Source organism: Pseudonaja textilis, chromosome 2 (genome assembly GCF_049901715.1).
Source record: "Pseudonaja textilis isolate UNSWEBS1 chromosome 2, rPseTex1.2, whole genome shotgun sequence".
Taxonomy (NCBI): domain Eukaryota; kingdom Metazoa; phylum Chordata; class Lepidosauria; order Squamata; family Elapidae; genus Pseudonaja; species Pseudonaja textilis.
In genome coordinates this window covers 196,825,429-196,843,319 of record NC_141991.1, presented here as the reverse complement: position 1 = coordinate 196,843,319, position 17,891 = coordinate 196,825,429, and the positions used below count along the sequence as shown (strand labels likewise).

The window sequence follows — 17,891 nt, the reverse complement described above, 5'->3', positions numbered from 1 at the left end:
ATGATCAAAATTCAGGTGCTTGGCAGCTGATTCGTATTTATGACGGTTGCAGTATCCTGAAGTCATGTGATCACCTTTTGTGACCTTCTGACAAGCAAAGTGTCAACTCATAAAATATTTCTATGGTCGTTTTAGAGTTGCCAACAGAAAGGAAGGGGGGAAAGGGTTTGAAAGAGCAGTGCGGCAGCTTGGAAATCAAAAGTGCATTCCATACATAGTTTTTCAGAGATAGTAAATAGGTGACTGACATTTCTGCCGGGCAAAAATCTAACTGGAGAACATGATTTGATGACTCTTGGCTATGGATGTGTCTCATTGGAGAATATGAATTATGATATACACGCAGGGAGTGGGGGAAAACCAGGGTCAAGGGTGACAATGAATTATGTGTCTCAGAATCAGCTATACCCAGGCAGTACCAGACATATTAACTCCCAATAAATCCTTTGAAGTTTTGGAAGACTCATGATTTAATTGGCGTAACTGCCAGAATCCTGACACAAAGTCAATGAGGAAGCCAGATTCACTTAACAATCTTATTACTATCTTTAACAATTGCAGTAATTCGCTTAACAAAACTCCCTTAACAAATATCTCGCTTAACAACAGAAATTTTGGGCTCAATTGTGGTCGTAAGTCGAGGACTATAATATGCTAGTTCCAGGCTGCATATGATTCTGACAAACTTTGATTTTAAGATCTTTCAAAATTCTTTCCAACCTCGAACAGCCCAAAATCAGTGATTTATTTGCTCCCATTTTAAGGCGGGGATTAGCCCTGAAGTTGATGTAATGCAATTTTAAAAACATCAAAAGGGATAACATCTCCTCCCAATCCACAGAAAATACTGCATCCATTTGTGATGTGTTTCTTCATAAGAACTCCACTGCCCATTTCAGCCCTTGACTTCCCCTTGCCATATTCGTTAGCAAAAGAATGTAGAGAAGGGAATGGCAGTACCTGGGGGCCAAGGAAAAAGAGGGATCAGTCTAGAATCCCTACTTAGCCATAAGAATATTAAGTCTTGCTCCCTCTACCTGTGCTGTTGACCCTTGACCCTTATCTAATTTTAACCAGGAATTGGACCTTTAGTTAAGATTTCTGTGAGTAGGCTTTTAGTAATAAATCAGCTTAATTGAACTTTCATGTATGGACCTGGTTTTTTGCTCTTAACAAAGATCTAAATTGAGCAATATCAGAAAGATGAGTTTTATCCAGATCACTTATTTGATGAACTTGATGGATTTTTGTCTGTGTGGGACAGTGATCTGATCCTATACTAGAAGCATTTCCTATATGAAGGGCAAACTTGATTCCTTCCTGTTAGCATTTTTATTTATAAAAGTTTCTCCAGTATTACATATGCGTATGTGTTTAATCCATGCGGTGGATTTACATTTTTATAACCTCAGTGCTTGTGTAAACAGATTTTGAATTTAAATCTCTGGAAATTTTTTGATTCCAGGATAGATTAAGATCACAGTGCTTACACCAAAATAAAGTAAATCATATTAACGAGTAATATGTCTGTTTTTGTAATCTGTAATTTGCTCTTACTTATGAATTTATTGACCTAGTTTATAAAACCTTATTTGTAAAATCTTAATAAAATGTCTGTTCCATCTACCCATTTTCCTTGACATCTCCATGTAATTTCTTATTTTTGAATACAACTGCAAAACATTTAATACTTGATTTCTCCCTCATTTCTAGGCAAGAACAGGTCAGCATTCTGTATCAGAACATCAATATAGTGGAGCCACGATTAATTCAACCATATGAAAATGTTATTAAGAACTTTATTAGAGAGATCAAGCTGCAGAGTACAGAAATGGAGACCTTGGCCATCGCTGTAAAAAGGTAGAGTTAACTGGGTTTGTATTTTATGATGAAACTAGATTAGACTATATTATTATAATCTGAAGTGGGAAGTATCCTTTAGAACTGTGGACATATCTACATCTGCATCAAGTAAATAAAGATTGCCCAGACCATATCCAGAGCAATATTGGATTCAAATACTTCCATCAGTCCCAGACAACAGAGCTGATGGGAAGGGATGGAGGAATTGCAGTATTGAATTTTAATTTGTTTATTCATGCTTTAAATATCCAATAAATTATGTGGGTGAAGAACAAATGAATTACAAAGATCATGCTATCATGACCCTTGCAAATGATTAAATATACTTGAAGCTTTTGTTTGTTTTATAGTTTGTGAACATCCATTATATGTTTTCTAAAATAGCATTTTCAGAACAGGTATCTCTAACTTAACTTTGAGATTTCTGATCACAAAGAATTTGAGGCTGAAAGGAAGAGAAGGAAGAATTAAGCGAAAACTGTATTGCTACATAGAAATTAGGAATTTGGTTTATTAATGGTTAAAACACTAATTTTCTCATATTATCTCAACAAGGCACAAACTAGGCTGTAGCTTCCCAAATACTTGGACACCATAAGTATTTTAATTTTAGAATGGCAGCCATATAAGTTGAGTTTGAGTTGATAGAAGAGATGGCACAGCACTGATAATACCTAATCTTATTTCAAATCCTATGCAGTCATTTTGCGCTTCTGTACTTATGCAAATAAGTCTTTGTCTTCTCTTGCCCCTAAATCTTCTCCATTGAAGACAGTTGCATGTGTACATTCCCTGCATTCTTTCTGAGACAATTTCTTCTCCAGGATGAGATTCTGATGCCACTAAATAGAGCTATTTCTCGATATACTTAGTGGATAAGATATGAATGCTGCTATTATATGCATTTGTTCAGTTTTTTCCTGCTCCCAACTTTCAACATTCTGAGACTATCTGGACTATGCTTCTTTTCTATATTTTGGCTTATTGGTATTTTCCAGTGAATTATGCTATAGGTGGAAATAAGGTAGACTATATAGTCTGTAATTATACACACACACATGCACACACGTACACGTATATAATTTTTTTTTTAAAAAAACAAATTTTATTAGTTTTTTAAAAAACAATACACAAACAAACAAAACATAAAATATAAGAACATAAAACATCTTATTTAAAAACAGCATAGTTCCAGATTATCACGTTTCCATACAAACACAATTTGAAATACATATTTATCTTATATATTCAACTTCATATCTTTTTCCAACTTCTCTCTATTTCTCCCTTTCCTTCTATTCAATTATATTTCTTTTGTCTTGATTTCTATATCTTTTTATTCATTATGTACTTCCATCTGTCTTGTTTACAATTCCATTGTTCTCTTCCAACATTCTTCTAGAATTTTCAAACATAGACAAACAAAATATAAATACATAAAACTTCTTTTTGGAAAGCGGCTTAACCCCAGGTTACATCTTTTTATACAGACATAAATCAAATTCATGCTCACCTTATATACTATTTCATATCTTATTGAACATTCTATATTTTCTATATGTTTTCTTGCCTCTATTCACTCTCTTAATTCTATTTTATTTGTTTCATCTCAATTTAAATTGCTATACTTGCATCTTTTGTCCATTCTTTTTCAATTATCTATTTATCTTTTCTTTCTAATACAATATTTCTCCTGTAATATTGATTGAAGTATAATGCCTTTTTATCTTTCCCCTATATTTAATACTTAAAATAATACATACTTTCCATATTGATTCTGCTTAGTACATTCTAAATACTACATTTTAAAATAATGAAAAAAGAGAAATTATGCTTATAATATAGTAAAAACAATGTTCAATAAACTCTATTGTTAAATCTTAGACATTTTATACATTCCCTTTAATGTATTGTTAACTCATATAATATTCCAATTTTCTAACTCTATTTCAAATACTAATATCTACAATACAGTCTTATGTACTTTTGCAGAATCTTTTTTTAAAATTATATTTTACCCTTTATCTCTAAACCCCCCCCCCGTTTTTTAACATCTTGTTTTAAGCCTTTGTGACTTCTCTTCCCTTTTTCCCTTCCTTTCTTGTCAATTCTAGCCTTTTTACCCCCCCATCTCTTAATCTCCGCCCTCTTAGTCTCCCCTCTCTGTTGTATTCCTCTTTTCTGTTGCTTTCTGACATTGTATCGATTTTTCACCTTATTTTTCCCTTTCTTGGTTGCTTTTTTAAGTTCTGAATTCTCCATTTTCTTTCCCCTCTTTCTCTTTTCTTCCTCAACTAAGATTATTTGTCCATTAAAGATGGCTTCTTCTTCATCATCCCAACTTTCTTGTTGTTTTAAATCCTGATAGGTAGAAATAGCCATTTCTAAAAAATGAAAAATAGATCCAGAAGAGCCCTTGCCTTCTTGTTCCTCTTCTTTTAGCTTTTGGAATTCCATTTGTAATTCTTCAACAGATAATGCCATTATAATTTTTTTTTTTTAAAACAACCCAAATGTTTTTAGTCTTTCAAGGAATAATGTCCAAAAGTCACAAAGCAATCCAAATCAGGACAAACTGTTTCATTTAGCACTTTCTTCTTTTTATATTTTCTCTTCTTGGGGTAGAATTCAATTACACAGTTCCAAAATAATTTTTTAGAAGTCTTATTGCCATTTATTTCTAGTCTTATAAGCTCCAAGCCGTCTCCTCCAATAAAATCTTAATATAAGTTCTTTACCTCTCTCTTCCCACTTATAGCAAAAGAATTTTAGTTTTTAATTCCAATATTCAAAAATCTTTAATATCCCCTTGGCTTTCAAGTTTAGTTACCTTCTGTGCCAAAGCAGGTTTTTCGGCAGGAGAGTGACAAAAAATAACTTTCCCTTTCTGCTTTCTTCTGCCGCTTTTACGATCTTCTTGGGAAACAATGTATCGTATAAAAGATTAAATTGCCAGGGTATTTAGGGGTTCCTTATTGTCCCGGTTCAGCCAAAAACTTTCACTTTCTCTGACTTCCTCCTGCACAATCTTGTCCGGCTGCAAGTTTCTTTGTTGCCACATTACTGACCGCCGCTCCACCGCCTTTGGAAAAGGGAGTTGTGCCGGCTGAGGAGGGGGTTTGTGATGCCCCCAAGCCCCTACCCGGATCTCGATCGCGGATTCGCACACGATCGCGGATTCCTGCCGCCGCCGAAGCCTAGCAAACCGGAAGTCCCCACACACATATATAAATTTGTAGTTATGGTATCAGTGTGATAATTCATTTACATCTTCATCAGTTTCACCCAGAGAGATTTAGTGCCTAGTTTTGCAAGGTCAGACCCTTCCGCAGATACTGTAATTTGCTTATTGCTGTGAGGAATATAAAAACTTCTGTTCAGAGTTGTATGGAGACAATCAATCCCTATAGTTCAGTGTTTATGATCTTTGATAAATAGGATAATTGGGTATGAAAAGCAATTTATATGTCTTTTTAGCTACTTTTTTAGCTACTTTTTTAGCTACTATATATATATATATAGTAGCTAAAAAAGTAGCTAAAAAAGTATATAATGTCACATTAGCCAGAAGGAGAGTTTGCCAGTTATTTAAATATAGTCTGTTGTCCTTTGTTCTGATTCTTGATTTGAAACATATTGCCCCAGTTATTTTTAAGATTGTTTTATATGAATATTCACTTTTATAGAGCACAAGATAAAGCAGCAATGCAGCTTGGTGAACTAGAAGAGGAGATGGAGCAGCGTATACAGGCTACAGAACGTAAAGTCAAGAAGGAGGTGACTAATCAATGCTTACAATGCTAATGACTTAGAAAGGGTTGCTTCCCTTAACAAAATAAATAAAATAATTCCATTTTTTTGGCTTCAGATTTGATGTATGGATCATTTCTCTGCATTATTTTCCTCTTTAGTTTTGCCTCTAATGCAAAACAGTACAAAGCCAGTATTTTCTCTAACAATTGGTTCCATCATAACAATTGCTTCCATCCTAGTTCTTAAAGATCATGCGCAAATAGAAATATTTGGAATTGGGCTAATGTGGACAGCTTTGTTTCTCTTTCTACTTTCCATTCAACAATATTCTTAATTTCCATTTATTTACGGGTCTCTGGTTTCCTTGATATAACTTTTGGTAATTAAATCTCAGGAATAATTAAAAGGAAGAAAACTGTATTCTACATATTATTATAGAACTGAAGTTACAAATAGTTCTAACTAGAAATTTTGATCTCTTATCTTAAAATATGGTAAAATAATTACATACATTGACTACAGAAAATGCCTGTAGTTTTAGTGGTATTACTAAAGTGGTATCCTAGAACATCTCTGTATCCTTAGAAGATTTCTTTCACATAATCTCTGGTTGTCAAATCAGATTACTACTTCATTTTTATAGCTTTACTAGTGTGGTTGAATCCTTCCTATAATAACTAAAAATAACTACTTAGTATACTTAGTATAGAGTCATAAATAGTGGGCTTTTTAGGTCTTGTGGATAAGAAATCTGATCATGACCTGTTGTTAAGACTGCTTTTCTCCCATGAGCTGTTCAGAGCATCCAGAAGTGGGAGGTGCTTCAGTCTCTTATGGAAAGGCTGGGCTTAAAACTCTGGGACGCTCCTCCTCCTCCTCCTCCTCCTCCTCCTCCTCCACGGGACACCTCCTCAGCGTCCCCCAGTTTTAGCTCAGCCTTTGTGGTAAGAGGTTGTGCATTCCCTGACTGGAACGGTTTCTGATTCAGGTTTGCTCTTGGGTTATTTTAGCTTTTAAAAATCTTCCCCATTTAATTTGGCTTTTTCAGGCTGGTCCCTCTATTAGGCTACCTCGATTAGTTCAAAAAACAAACAGTTTCTTTGTAAATAGCGGAGCCTGCCACTCCGCAGGCAGCTTGAGGCTACCTCCACAGGCAGCTTGAGGCTACTGCCTCTAACTTTCCAATCGTCTTCTCTGCGATCATAGTGGAGCGCTCGTATCCGTGGCTCATTTCGTCTTGCTGTTTCATCTGACAGGAGCATTTAACTCGCAAGTTAGAGCCTCAGCAGCAGCGGCTCATTAGATGGCTCAGACATTAGCAACGGAGATTCTGCTTCCCGCCTTTTTCAACGGCTGGCTCAAGTTCACACCTAATTATCACAGGCGCCATTCCCCGCTGGTTTCCCTTTTTGGGGACCGGGGCAGTACCTTCCCACTTTGTTCTCCCTGGGTTTAGTTCTCCCTTGTCTGGCTGACGTTGGATAAGCAGGCTAGTCATTAAACAGGCATTTCTTTGCAATTGCCTTCGGATCATTTCTTTGGAGTGAAACTGCAAGTGCAATTTAAATTGCGGGACGTTTGGTTTTGACAGGAATGGATTACCTCAGATCCTGTATAGCTGGTTTCCCTTGTTGGGGACTAGGGATTCAGAAAGTTCTTGCTTGGAGCGCTTGGCGGTTTCCCTTGTTGGGGGCTCTTAGATACTGTTTACCATATGCACAGTTTTACATATAGATATAGGCATGTGTATATGTATACAGGCGTGTGTGTGTATAGATAGATAGATAGATAGATAGATATAGATATAGATATAGATATAGATATAGATATAGATATAGATATAGATATAGATATAGACTTACTCTCCTGGAGGAGCGTTCTACTTTCAACCACAGGGGAAGGCATCACCCCAAACTACTAATACTACTACTACTAATAATAAAAAAATTTAATTAAAAATTAAAGTCAGGGGCAAGAGAATCAGTCATCCACAATGGAAGGTGACAACGCCTTAAAAAAAAAGCAAAAAAAACCCGCTCCAAGACAAGTCCCGAGATAAGCCAGTGGGCCCCAAAAAGGCCTCTAAGGCGGAGGATAAGGATGCCCATAGACAGCACCTAGCTTTGGAAAGGCAATTGCAGAAACGAGCCAGGGAGGCAAACAAGATGTCTATGACACAACAATCTGATCAGGACCCAAGTCCATTGTTGGGGCCCTAGGACTTATCCACCCAGCCCAGGCAGGCTGTTTCTGGACAACTTCCCATAGGCACATCTCCTCCAATGAGCACTGCCCGGCAAATCCTAGAGGCAACCTTCACCCCCATGGTCGCCGGCCTAAGACAGGAGGAGGGGTTACCTGATATTATCCCCATCGAAATGAGGCAGTTGATGGAGATGGCGATTCAAAGGGGCATGGCGGTAGGAGTTCAGCAATCCATCAGGACCAGACACTTCTTGGCCGCTTCGGATGCGGGATCCCTGTCCGCTCGATCCTTTGCACATATGGGACAACATCAAACTCAGGTATTCCCCAATATTCCTAACATACCAGCCCAGGGCCTTTGGGAGGAGGTAGAATTTGAGGATCAGGATGTTCCCATGGTGGTGGGGTCGATCCATCAGATGGACTTGGTGTTGTCAGTGGCTGACCCACTAGAACGGGGAATGTTGGACGACGAAGGCCTCATTCCGGACCAACCTACTTTTTCTGGCCTTTTTTGTCCGCACCTCTTTAAATCCTTACTGTTCAAGGCAAAGAACACTGCTAAACTAGGCACATCAAACCCTCATCCATTGTCAACAGGGTCTCAGGATGAATCCGAGGAGCTAATATTCTCACAACCGGCTAATGAGGCGGAAAATATTCCTGTCCCTTGTATGTTTGCTGAATTAGTACAAAATCAATGGGCATCAGCAGCATCATACCCAGCCCCAACAGAGTACGATAAACGATATTATAATTTGGCATCAGAGTTTTCAATTTTTTTCAAAACGCCGGAGGTGGATGAGCCCATTGTGGCACTGGCCTCTTCTTCAACCTTTCCCGACGAGGCCGAGGAAGCCCTGAGACCGGAAGAAAAGAGCAGAGTTGGCACTCCGTAGGGCGCACGTTTCTGACGCCTGGGCCATTAGGGCAGCTACAGCGCCATCCTTTTTTTACTCGGTCCTCCCTCTGATGGCTCTTCCACTTGAGGGATATATTGCCGGCGTCAAATGTCAGAGCCCACCAGGACATAGCTAAAATTATTGCAGCAGCAGAATTCTCCGCCGATGCCACATTTAATGCAGTCAAATTCTCATCTAGGGCCATAGCGTTTCACGTATCAGCACGGAGACTGCTATGACTCAGACATTGGCAGGCGGATACCAAGCATAAATGCAAGTTGGCATCAGCCCCAATATCGGGGGATAAATTATTTGGCAGTGTCTTGGAGCCTCTCCTTATAGAGAATAGAAACAAGAAAAAAGTGCTTCCCCCTCTCTTTCGGAGGTCTGAAAACAGAACGCCCCAGTCGTTTCAAAGGGGTTCCTTTCGGCCCTACTATCAAGGCCCATATGTTCCTAGATCTCAGAGAACATCAGGCTACAGATCCAGTTTTAGAAAGGATAGGTCTAAATCTTCCGATAGAGGTCCATAGGGAGGTCAAAACACAAGAAACCGCAGAAGCACCAGAGGCCGATGTTTTCGTCACCCAAAGTGAGTCCTTGACAGCAGTTCCCATTGGAGGGTGGCTAAAATTGTTTGCTGATCAATGGGACAGCTCCACCTCTGGTGTGTGGGTCAAGGACACTATTAGGTTTGGTTTGGTGCTAGAGTTTCAAGCCTCCCCCCCCGAACTTTTTCATTAGGAGCCCTAGGTCCACAGACCCCATTAAGAGGCCGTTGATGCAGGAGGCTATCAATCATCTTCTACATATTCGGGCCATTAGAGAGGTCCCATCTGAACAGTGGGGTCACGGCTGTTACTCTCTATTGTTTGTGGTCCCAAAGAGTTCGGGGGTGCTGGAGGACAATTCTAGACCTCAAATGTCTGAACAGATCATTGGTTTATCGAAAATTCAAGATAACTACTCTCCAGTCCATTCTGCTCAGCATCAGAGAGAACGATGTCCTGACCTCCATAGATCTCACAGAGGCTTATCTACATGTACCAATTAGACCTGCTCACTACAGATATTTTAGATTCTGCTATTGTGATCGGCACTACGAATATATTGCCGTACCATTCGGTCTGGCTTCGGCCCCTAGGACTTTTACCAAGGTCCTCGCGGCCTTGGCTGCCTCACTCAGAATCAAATCTATTCACTTACAATGTTATCTGGATGATATTTTAATTTTGTCATCTTCCAGACATCAAGCAAAATTGGATACCAAGATTACTCTGGAGACCCTTCAGGGTCATGGCTTTTCCATAAATTGGAATACAAGCCATTTGATCCCCTCAACTAGGTTAGTTCATTTAGGGGCAGTGGTAGATACCGTGGAGGGCAAGGTCTTTCTCTCTCAGGACAGATTAAACAGTATCCAGTCTTTGGCCAGAAAGATCAGAGCCTTAAAGAGGGTTTCCCTGGCAGTGCTGTCTCAACTGTTAGGGAAACTGATTTCTTGTATTTCCATTGTGCCTTGGCTCAATTCCATTCTAGAGAGCTGCAATGGTTTCTGCTACCTTTCCAGCGATCCGGAAGAGCCACTTCCAACGTCCGGATAAAGGTACCGCACAATGTTCTCCAATCGCTCTGCTAGTGGTCAGAAAACACAACAAACAAGGGGTGTCCTTTCAAGGAACCTTACAGGGCAACGATCATAACCGATGCCAGCCCGGTAGGATGGGGAGCTCACTTCCAATCCCACACTGCGCAGGGAATTTGGACTATTTCCGAGCAATCACAAAGCATCAACCTGTTGGAGCTTCAAGCAGTTCACCTGGCCTTACGCAGCTTCTACCCCTTTTCCAATCATGCCATGTTCTGGTCATGACAGACAATATCACACCCAAGGCCCACGTAAACAGACGGGGTACCCATTCCAAATGGCCAATTTGTTCAAAGGGGCCGAGGCCAATCTGTTTTCGCTCAAGGCAGAACACATAGCAGGGGCCTTAAACACAGTGGACTGGCTCAGCAGGGCCACGATAGATCAGGCAGAGTGGCGCCTACACCTGTCTTTCTTCCAGGAAGCAGTGCGGAGGTTTGGGCAACCGGTGATTGATCTATTTGCCTCTCCTCGATGCCCAATTGCCCCGGTATATTTCAAGGTACCCGACTCAGGGGGCGGAGGCCGTCAACGCCCTGCATTGTCAGTAGCCTCCCAGACTTCTATATGTGTTTCCTCCACTCCTGGTAATACCCAGGTTGATCCAGAAGTTATTGGAGGAACGAGCGGAATTGATATTGGTCACCCCTTACGGGTCCAGACGAACGTGATTCGCAGACTTACAGGACCTGTCAAGAGAACAACCTTGGAAAATTCCACTGTCGAAAGTTTTCCTCTCCCAAGGGCCGATACTTCACCCGAACCCACATTGGCTCAGTCTAACCATATGGAGGTTGAGCGTAGCCGTTTAAGGGCCCAACAGATTTCAGAGGATGCTATTGCCACCATTCAAGCATCCAGACGGTCCTCAACAAATCGTATATAGGAGGCCCTGTGGTCCGCCTTCTGTCGCTGGTGCTAAGGGTCTAAGATCAACCCAACTGCTCCATCAATATGACAATTATTGGCCTTTTTACAGGAGGGGTTGACCAAGGGCCTATCTCCAAATACTTTACGCAGACAGGTGGTGGCTTTAGTCTTGGTGATAGCCTGGGGTGACCTCTGGTCCATAGTGCACCATCCACGTCCGCAGCTTTCTTAAGGGTGCTGCAAACTTATGACCTCCTGTAATTCATCGCTATCCCACCTGGGACCTCAACAAGGTGTTAACCGCACTTACAACTGGCCCATTCGAACCTTTAAGAACCGATAGTCTTAAATTCCTGACATATAAGGTGGCCTTCCTAATTGCAATCACATCAGCAGGGAGGATTTCCGAATTGGCGGCATCGTCAATGAGAAAGGACCTGTGCGTGTTTCATGCGGACAGAGTGATTCTCCTATTGGATCCATCGTTTACTCCTAAAGTAAATTCAGCCTTCCACAGAGCGCAGGACTTGGTGCCTCCAAATTTTTGTCTGAAACCATCTCATAGACTGGAGCATCAATGGCATCGACTTGACGTTCGAAGGGCCTTAAGCATCTATCTAGACCGCACGGCAGCATTTCGAAAATCTGAGACTCTATTCCTATCCTCCACTTTAATGCAAAAGGTGTCATTGACGACCATCGGTAGATGGTTGAGAGCCACCATAGCTAAAACTTACGAATGCCAGTCCATCTCAGTTCCTAAGGGCATTGCAGCCCACTCAACAAGGAGTGCGGTAACATCAGCAGCATGGGCCACACGGGCTTCCATAGATGAAATTTGCAGAGCGGCAACTTGGGCTTCAGCATCTCCCTTTGTCAGAAATTATAAAATTGATGTCTATGCCTCAGCAGATGCTTCATTTGGCAGAAGAGTCCTGCAGAGGGTCCACAGAGTTTAGGAGTGGATTTCGATCCAGACGGAGTCCCTCCCTAAGGACAGGCCAAGCTTTGGTATGTCCCACTTCTGGATGCTCTGAACAGCTCATGGGAGAAAGGGCATTGGTACTTACCTGATACGCCCGTTCTCTGTGAGCTGTGAAGAGCATCCAGCCTCACCCATTTCTTTCCGTCTGGTGGGGTTCCATTCCAGTCAGGGATCTAGATTAGGTGATGAGTCCTGGACTTTGGCACTCGGTCTTCGCAAAACGGGGATGCTGAGGAGGTGTCCCAAGGAGGAGGAGGAGTGTCCCGGAGTTTTAAGCCCAGCTTTTCCAGAAGAGACTGAAGCACCTCCCACTTCTGGATGCTCTTCACAGCTTACAGAGAACGGGCGTATCAGGTAAGTACCAACACCCTTTTTAGTTAGAAGGACCAAGATGTCAATGTAGATTAAAGCAGAATTTTTTTCTTCTTCTCCAAATCAGAACACAGTGTGTGTGTGTTTCTGTGTCTGTGTCTGCAGGTGAACTAAATTGGGGAACAAATTATCAAAATTCATGTACTGATAGGATGAAAGCCTTTCTTCTTTTGTACATGTGACACTGTATGATTGCTCCACAGGGTGGAGCTTGTGATAAGATGTTGTTTTTGTCATTTTGACAAAGGAGGGAAGCTTCTGTGGACACCCATGCATAGTGTAATTTATTCTTCCAAACAATGAACACATGAAAAATACAGTAAAAAAATGAATGCAAAATTCTGGGTTTAGTTTTGAGTACTATCTCTCAAAATAAGCAAGAGATTCTAGGATTCACAAGCTACCTTAAGTTATATTACGATTTTAAATTAGGTTCTGAAATAAATTTTGCAAAATATGGTTTATAGCTCAGTATATTGTATGAACCAAGCTAATTACCAGTAAATAAATTCTAGTTAAACTGATTTATGTGGATCTCGACAGCTAATAGCAATGGTATACAATAATTATAATCTTGGTTCTGATTATAAATTGCTTTTGCAGTATCCCTAAGTTTCAAAATATAGTGTTTTTCTCCTGTGGAGTAAGGAAAACTTTCTTTTAGAGAAGGAAAAACAAACCGTTGCAAGTAATGTGTGAACAATGGACATTTATGACTGCTAAGGAATGGTTTTGTATTTGATAAAACAATAACAAAGTGTAAATGGGTATTTTCTGCATATTAATTGCAATCTAAATATTAAGAGCAGCCTATAATTAGTTTGCTTATCATTCTTGAAATTCTGATCATCTTACTCTGTTCTTCACAAATGTACTGTTAAAAAGAAAGACTCCTCAAATGTAAATGCAAGATTGCTGTGATATTTACTTTGTGGGATAGTTCTGAATTATCAGTTTTACTAGTACATAGTTTTTATTGAAGCAAGGATGACTTGTGACACAGTCAAATAGTACCTTGTGTGCTAATAATTATTGTAGAGTATGTGCTTCGCATTTATTTCCAGGTGGCAGAGAAATGAAATATGTACTATAGCAAATCTTTGGGCTTATCTAGTCGTATATGAATGCTTTAAGATTGGCCAAATATTTTTGACTGTATAATTAGAACAGATACGTGTTCTGCTGAATTAGAACTGCTTAACTCTGCCATTTGTAATTTAACAAATGTGTAAAATGTTTCAGGAGAAGCGTAAAGCAGAAGAAGCTTTGAATGATCTCAAGCGTCAATATGAAACTGAAGTGGGAGATCTCCAAGTGACAATAAAAAAACTAAAAATGGTATGTACACGGGTGGGTTTCTACCGGTTCTGTGCACCTCTGTAGAACCGGTAACTCTGAAGAGCAGCAGATATAGAACCGGTTCTATGTCTGCTGATGTTTTTGCCCACCCGCCCACCCGGGCTCTTACCTGATCTTTATTTCCTGATTTTTCAACTTCAGCTGCCGAATGAAGCACAGCTGCAGTTAAAAAAGCAGGAAAAGAGGGCTGTTTCAAAGGCTGCTTCTCTGCACGCAGCGTGCTGATGACGATTTACAGGCATTTGGCTCTCAGTAGCACATCATAAATCACCAAACCTCGTAAATCCCAAACCAGTAGTTAACCCTGTCATATCCCACCCCTGTATGTACACACTTAATACATGGGGAAAAGTGCATGGTTAAATAGACCCAGGCCTGATTCTCTGTAAATGTTCTGCTATCTTTCAAGCAAATAAGCAGACAAGAAGACTTGACTTCCATCTTATTGAAATATGAAGTTCACATATTTTAATCCTTGAGATAACAGAACAAAGTGATACTTCCTTAAAAAGGAAAGGAACTGTGTTCTATGGTGTGGTTATTAATTAGAACTAAATAGCCTTAATTGTGCCCTTCACCCTTTTTACAAGGCAATTCGTCTTTAGTTATTTCAAAAAGTGGGAAGTTACCTCTATTGTATTTGGGAGTAAATCTGCTCATTGAAGTCTTGGGTTTCTGTCTGCAGTTCCTACTCTGAATAACCACAAATAAGAATCTTTTGACCTTAGTGAGCCTTTCTCCAGTCACATGCCTTTTGGTTACTCATTTCCCTAATAATAACAGTTTTTGACAATTACGTTTTTGAATTATCAAAGCATCTGTTAAATCTAAATAGACTTTGATCAGCTTAAAAGTAAGGATTTAGCTTCTAGCCTAAAATGAACAGCAATTCCTTTTGTTGACAGAATGGGAAGCCTTTCTGTGAATTGAAGATCAGTTAATTCTTACTTTCCAGTAATTATTTTAATTTTTCAGTTATCATTATGCAATAGTTCTTTGTTCTTCAGTTATTCATTGCTACACACCTTAAATTATTTGTATCAATAATAATGACTCATGAAATTAATGACTAGTTTAATATGTAGTACTGTTTCAAGTTAGTTTTTAAATTAATAAAAGTAGTTTATTAGTTTTAAAAGCTGCCCTCAAATAACCTATACAGAAAGCAGTTGAGTTCTTGAGTATTTTTGTGAAAGGTTTGATTCCCTTTGCATTGTTGTGAGGTAATCAGATAAATTTTCTTATAGTGTTTACATTTTCTTTATTGTTTACAGCTTGAGGAACAATCTAAACACATTAATCACAAAGAAGATTTGGCAGTATTAAAAAGAAGGATACATGATCTGACCTTGGTATGAGTTTCTTAAAATTTTCTCATTTCAACATAACTAGTATTTTTGTTGCCTCTTCTGGCTTGGTGAAATTTGACATTTTCTTGAACTGTCAGGGAGTTCAAATGAATGAATAGAATTTTAGGGAGAAAAAAACAATTTTCTCGGGTATATGGTGTGTTTAGCTCCATATACAGTATTAACAACTAGTTTAGTGGGTAAGTGGTGTATGTAACAATAAAATACAGACTGGGCCTTAGATGCAGACATGTTTTTCTACTGGTGGACAGTGAGATGGAATTTTTATGATTCTGTGGCCTTGTGTCATGAATTCTAGGGAGTTTTGAAAAGCCACAAACAGATTTTGTGGTAAAAGAGGTTGGGTACAAATGGGAAACCAGTGCAGAAATAATTAATCCCTTTATTTTAAACTGGTGACTGTTCAAGTAGTTCACAGGTTGGTGAAATAATTTATCAAAGTAGCCATTCAAATAATCATAAAATTGGTTTAATTTCATGAATCATCATTGCATGAATTACTGTTTTTGAATGTTTTGTTTTTAAAATTTCTGTTTTTAGGAAAACCAGAAACTTAAAAAAGATCTTATGGAAGCACAGACAAATATAGCTTTCCTTCAGAGTGAATTAGATACTTTAAAAAGTGATATTGCAGATCAAAGTTTGAATTCAGAAAGGTAAGGAAATATCTTTAGAGATACAAAGTAAGTTGTTGTTGGTAAAAAACCAAACTAATTCCCCCTAAACTATTCTTTTTGCAGAGATCTAGACATGATCAGAGAGTACACTGAAGACAGAGATAGCTTGGAGAGGCAGATAGCAGTATTACAGTAAGCTGCTAAATAATTCTGTTTTTAAAATGTTTTCATTTATAAATTTTGATATTCAGAAGTTAGGATCTCCAGTGGGGAAAAGAAACAGTGCTTTCTTTATCTGTGAAAGAGGAGCTCTTTTTTGCAAAAGGTGTCTCCAGTTCCCTGATCTATATTTTAATCAGCCTGTCTGTAGATAAAACTTAGTCAAAGTATTAAGCTGCATGTGACATTATAGGAAACTGGTAAGATCTTTGGAAGCATTCCTTTCTTCAGAAATAAAATTTAATCATTTTTATATATTAATTTTTATATCTCTCTCGACTAAAGTCTATAATCTTACAGGTTTTTAGGTTCACTGCATTTTATTTATTTATTTGTATGTTCCTTTCCAAAAGGACATATTTATTTAAAACATTTATTTAGCTGCCCATCTTCTAACCAATGTTAGGCAGGTTTCAATCAAAATTTAAAACAACATAAAGAACCATATTAAAACTATAAGACTAAACAATTAAAACAGTGGTTATTACATTACATGTAACATCTTAATATTACATTAAGACATTGGTCCAAAGTACCTGAAAATACAGTATAACAACCATAGTATCTCATGCTTATTTAGTTACTAATACCTGGTTGAATGTTCATGGCAGGGTAAAATGAACTGGAGGAATTGAACCAATCTGCAGTAAAATAGATAAATTCAAATTGAATAATTCTGTCTGAGAACTAAGATGGAGGCTTTGTTCCAAGAACACATGACTACTGAGGTGGCTACCTAGAATCAGTCTTCTCCAAATAAGCTTTTAAATAACCCCTCTGGAATAACCTACTTCGACCTTATTCTATGATCTTTGTGGTGACATATAAGCAGTGGGTGTTATTGCAGTTCTATATTTTTTTAAAGAGATTATTTGCATTGTGAAACAGTCTGTTTATGACTCATTAAAGCACCTACATTATTTTCTTACTGCATAGAGACTGTGGAAAGGCTTCTTCTGCAACTGTGGGGTCTTGAACAAAGCTGTTTCAGTGAGGCAGGTGTGTTAGGTCCCCACATATTCCAAAACACATTCATATTCAAAATGTGAATCTTGAGCATTGCAGAGGCCCAATACCGTGTTTCTCCAACAATACGACCCCCCAGCATGTTTTCTAGGCATAAAATTAAATTAAGCCCCTCCCCCCAAATTTAGGCCTATTTTAAAACATGCGAAATGGGGGGGGGAGGGCGGAGGGGAATTTGCTGTTAGGAACGCCCCGCGGGCAGCCACACCTTGCCACCAGCCGCTCCTAACAGCTGATCATGGCGGAGCACAGAGGGCTCCCTACCCTGCCAAGCGCTTTTGCTGCAGACCCGGGTAGGTGTTGGTTGCAGGCCAGGTCAGCGGGCGGGTGGTGGTGTGGATGTCGGCCTCGGCAGGGTACTTTAAATCGCGAGACCTTTGGCACCCGCCGCTGCTGCTTCCTCCACTGCTATTGCTTTCCCTTTGCATTCCTCCACTGGCAGCGTTTCAGCCACTTCTCTGGCGGGGGAGCCGCCTCTGTAGCTTTCATGGTTCCCTGGCCCCTCTCTCGCCAGCACTGTCTCCAACAACAGAGGCAGCGCCGGCAGGAATCGTGGAAGCTACAGAGGTGGCTCCCCCGCCTGAGAAGCGGCTGAAACACTTCCACGGTTCCCGCTAGTGCTGCTGCTGTTCTCTCGCCAGTGCCGGTGGGAACTGTGGAAGCTACAGAGGCGGCTCCCCCGCCTGAGAAACGGCTGAAACA

General features: G+C 39.6%; 1 protein-coding gene across 5 annotated transcripts in view; it reads left to right on the top strand.

The window, feature by feature from the left end:
- The window catches only part of RASEF (RAS and EF-hand domain containing), a 50,964-nt gene that overhangs the window by 12,059 nt on the left and 21,014 nt on the right, over positions 1–17,891 (top strand). For 4 of the 5 annotated variants that reach the window (XM_026703844.2, XM_087926760.1, XM_026703845.2 and 1 more), the window contains exons 2-7: positions 1,714–1,860; positions 5,550–5,640; positions 13,841–13,936; positions 15,232–15,309; positions 15,868–15,983; positions 16,068–16,136. In XM_026703844.2, coding sequence (XP_026559629.1) covers positions 1,714–1,860; positions 5,550–5,640; positions 13,841–13,936; positions 15,232–15,309; positions 15,868–15,983; positions 16,068–16,136 — 597 coding nt within the window. The remainder of the gene's footprint in view (positions 1–1,713; positions 1,861–5,549; positions 5,641–13,840; positions 13,937–15,231; positions 15,310–15,867; positions 15,984–16,067; positions 16,137–17,891) is intronic. The other variant, XM_087926759.1, reaches the window with a different exon arrangement.